Source organism: Phaethon lepturus, unplaced genomic scaffold (genome assembly GCF_000687285.1).
Source record: "Phaethon lepturus isolate BGI_N335 unplaced genomic scaffold, ASM68728v1 scaffold21912, whole genome shotgun sequence".
In the NCBI taxonomy this organism is placed as follows: Eukaryota; Metazoa; Chordata; class Aves; order Phaethontiformes; family Phaethontidae; genus Phaethon; species Phaethon lepturus.
In genome coordinates this window covers 1-3,606 of record NW_010525841.1, presented here as the reverse complement: position 1 = coordinate 3,606, position 3,606 = coordinate 1, and the positions used below count along the sequence as shown (strand labels likewise).

Sequence of the window (3,606 nt, the reverse complement as noted above, 5' to 3'; positions counted from 1 at the left end):
ATCTACAAATCTGTGCTGCTTCAAGCACTTTGCTGTAACTTAGATTAACAATTGTGCATTTTCCAGAAATGTCATTAGATACCACAGAGTTAACTCAGAAAAGCATACCAGAGTGTGTTCATTTTAAAAAAAGGCATTTATTTATTGTCTAGCAGTTTATCAGTTAATCTTGGTTAGGCATATATACATCCATGCTGGAAAGCAGAATTTGGTTTTGCAATGTGATCAAAGAACAAGTTTATTCTCCTCTGGATCATGTGGCACAAACTCTTTTGGAATAAAGGACAGGGATCAAGAGTATAATCCCATCAGGGAGGAAGATGGTCAGTCTAAGGGCATTTGTTCCATTCACTGTAGTGTGCTGTTGTACCTGAAAATAAAGTGCTGTTTGCAGCAATACTGACCTTCATCTTGTTAACAGACCTGATCGATTTTACTTTGAAGAGGAACTCTTTTATATAAAAGTTACACCTTTTTACTCAGCAGTTCCATTCCTTGGGGATAAAACTTTTAAAGGTAATTACCCAAATGATACAAATGTGTATTTTTCTTAGGTTTTTTATTTTTTATTTATTACCTGTCTTTCAAAACCAAGAGTACTCAGAGAACATGACTAAATTCTGTCCTCCAGTACTCAGTGTTTCATCTTTCAGAGTGAAAATGTAACTGCAGATGGAAACCATGAGACCATCACAGCAATGAGCAGCAAAAGCAGTCCTCCATCCCTAAGACAATGCATATACTTTCTTGGCTTTGGTCCACATCCCTGAGCTCTAAACCACTCAACCACTTCGTTCAGGCTGTATTGCTGCGGCTCATACCCCAGCTCTGTTCTGGCCTTTTCCATACTAAAATAATGTGTGACACCGGTTTTGTAAACCTCTGTGCGAGTGAGGAGAGGCTGAAAATTATAAATGTGACCTACAAGAAAATGAACTACTTCAGTAAGGAATGCAAAAAAATAGACAAGGGAGAGAGGAAGACGACAGGTTGGGAACTTGTAACCTAAACCTTCCACTAACGGTCGGAAAAATTCAAAGTTATTTACAGGCCTGCCATCTGAAATAAAATAGGCTTGGCCTGCAGCTATGTGCTTTTTGTTGGCTTTGAGGGCCTCAGAGGCAAGGATATGAGCCTGAACTAGATTGTCTACGTGTACAAATTCTACTAAACTAAGAGGATCTCCATATACAAATTTAAACAGTCCCCTTTCAATGTAACTAACTATTCTTGGAAGATGTCTTTGTTCTCCAGGCCCATAGATGCCCGCTGGTCGGAGAGCACAAGTCCTTAAAACACCCTTCCCATTTCCAAGCTCAGCACCATTTGCCTCCAGCACCTTCATTTCAGCTAAAGATTTGGTCCGGGAATAGTGATCTGGATGAAGGTGAAGAGGGAGATAAGGCAGAGATTCGTCCCCATTTTCTATAATCTGGCCTCCAAATACCACATTATATGTACTTGTATAAACCAGACTCGACACTCCTGCGCTCTTGCAGGCTTGGATGACATTTTCTGTTCCTTTCACATTAACATCTTCTATAAGTTTTCGGTTCAGCTGCTCCCTGCCAGACATTCCATAGGAAGCGATATGGAATACGCAGATTACATCTCTAAGAGCCTCTTCAACTTCAGACAGGCAACAGACATCCCCTTGCACGAACGTTATTTCCTCTGGCACAGTTTGAAGTGGCTTCACAACATCAAAGAGAATCACATCGACTCCCTTTTGGTATATGGCACAACCTAAACTAAAACATGACAGAAACCGTATGTTAGTATACATAGGATAATGATGCATAAGACATTTCACCTGGAGGCAAGACAAGACTATTAACTGTTTTGTACTGATTTTTTTCCTTTTTTTTTTTTTTCTGATGGGAGTCTCTTAAATATTCAGCCACTTATTATGGGGAAGATTCAACTGTGATACTTTAGGTACTGAACTAATTTCTCACACTCCATCAATACTTTAGAGGCAAAAAAGAAAAGGAAAAAAAGATGCAGATCTGCTGTAAAGGAAAATTCAGAACAGAAATAACTGAAGTGCTTTCAGCAGCCTTTTGGAAGAACCTAGCTGTTAGTCTGCTTCTGTCCGCTACAGATCAGCAATAGCAAACCTTTCAGATGTACACCTGTAGCCAAATATTTAAAAAAAAAAAAAAGAAATTATCTTACTGCATTTATCTTACTGCTTTTGGGCCATCCCAATTATGTCAGAAAATAGGTTTGTCTTTGCCATTGTGTTTGAAATTGATGGAGAAGGAGAATGAGCAAGATGTTTCTAAGCTGGTATGAATACTTTGCCACATGTCTATGTATTACTGCAAGTCACAGGTATAAACACAGGTATTGACTAAAGTATAAATCTGGTATTCCTCTCCCGCTTTCCTATAACTGTTGTTTTTCTACAGTGCTTAAAGGGACAGTGGAGGAAAAAGCCAAGCAGAAATCAGATAAGTATCTTCTCAGACTTACTTTTTCCCCTATTTGAAATTTACTCTTTGATCATGACTGTAATCTTTTTCACCTATGTAAGCTGTTACAGTTCTGAAAGTACTCTAGAAGATGTCTAGGGCTCAAAACAGGATTTTTTTTTTCTTCACAGGGCCTGCACAGCCATTTACAGTAAGGGGAAAAGGATTTCACTGCAATAGGTACCTTATTAACAGCTCTAATCCTAAAACATCACTGTCCATTAAAATAAATATACTCTTGAAGGTAGAGAGCAGCTAGAGTATTTAATCTCTATAGCCAAGCATGTGTGTAACTATTTGCCAGGCCCTGGCCTATGGTAAAACAAGTGATCTGCATGCAAGTGTAGGCTTGCTCTTCAGAGTAGGCTGAAAGACGATGATGTAAATCCCCATTACAAAGGTGACAGACAGGTAAGTGCCTGCAAGTCAGCTGATGCTTGACATTTGGGAACAGAATAACATATTTACTTAGAACGTGTGGAAACAGAATAACATGTTTGTTTAAAAATGAGGTCCAAGATGAACGAGTTAGGGTGAACTGGATCAGGCATCTCAGGCCCACAGTTTTCCCTTTTATAGACAGACTGTTGCCTCACCAGCAGCAGTCTATTACATTTATTCTTGTACGTAATAACTATTTAATGCACTAACCGGAAGCCAAAATAACCACCTCCTCCAGTAATGAGGACTGTTTCCTTGGCAGTATTTTCTGGTTCCATCCTCTTTCCTTTGGTACTATTTAAGGAAATTGACCTATAAAACACATTGTAAACACACACGTTAAAATCAGAGTTGTAATGTCTCTAGACATTCAGTTATTCACAGATCTATTTCACGTTTTAATTAAAGCCCTTCATTTCGCCATCTGCTAGGCGAGGCAGAAATGTATTCTGCCCTGGTATTCCTCAAGAAAAGAGGTGCGGAGAAGAGATGACTGCTGTGACAAGATACATCGCTGCCGTTGCGGGGGGTTGGTTAGCTTCCCTCCCCGGGCCTTGTTCTGCGGCTGTTCCGTGTACACCGACTGCGGGCGGGATCGGGCCCCCTCAGCAGGGCCTCCCCGCACGGCGCAGCCCGGGGCCCTCCCAGGAAGGGACCGGAGGGAGCGCGGCCGCGGGCGGGAAGGGGG

General features: G+C 40.9%; 1 protein-coding gene across 1 annotated transcript; it reads right to left on the bottom strand.

Annotated features, from left to right (window-relative positions):
• Positions 1-560: 560 nt before the first annotated feature.
• Positions 561-3,226, bottom strand: SDR42E1 (short chain dehydrogenase/reductase family 42E, member 1). The gene is made up of 2 exons (XM_010282889.1): positions 3,129-3,226; positions 561-1,751 (listed from the first exon to the last, which is right to left on the bottom strand). Exons 1-2 carry the CDS (start codon positions 3,194-3,196, stop codon positions 650-652), a joined length of 1,170 nt encoding a protein of 389 aa, XP_010281191.1. The 5' UTR covers positions 3,197-3,226; the 3' UTR covers positions 561-649.
• Between the last annotated feature and the right edge of the window lie 380 nt (positions 3,227-3,606).

Excerpts from the sequence above, each read along its gene's own strand:
- SDR42E1 (XM_010282889.1), bottom strand. The coding sequence starts at position 3,196 with ATGGAACCAGAAAATACTGCCAAGGAAACAGTCCTCATTACTGGAGGA. Across the intron at positions 1,752-3,128 it reads GGTGGTTATTTTGGCTTCCG|TTTAGGTTGTGCCATATACC; the intron begins GTTAGTGCATTA and ends GTCATGTTTTAG.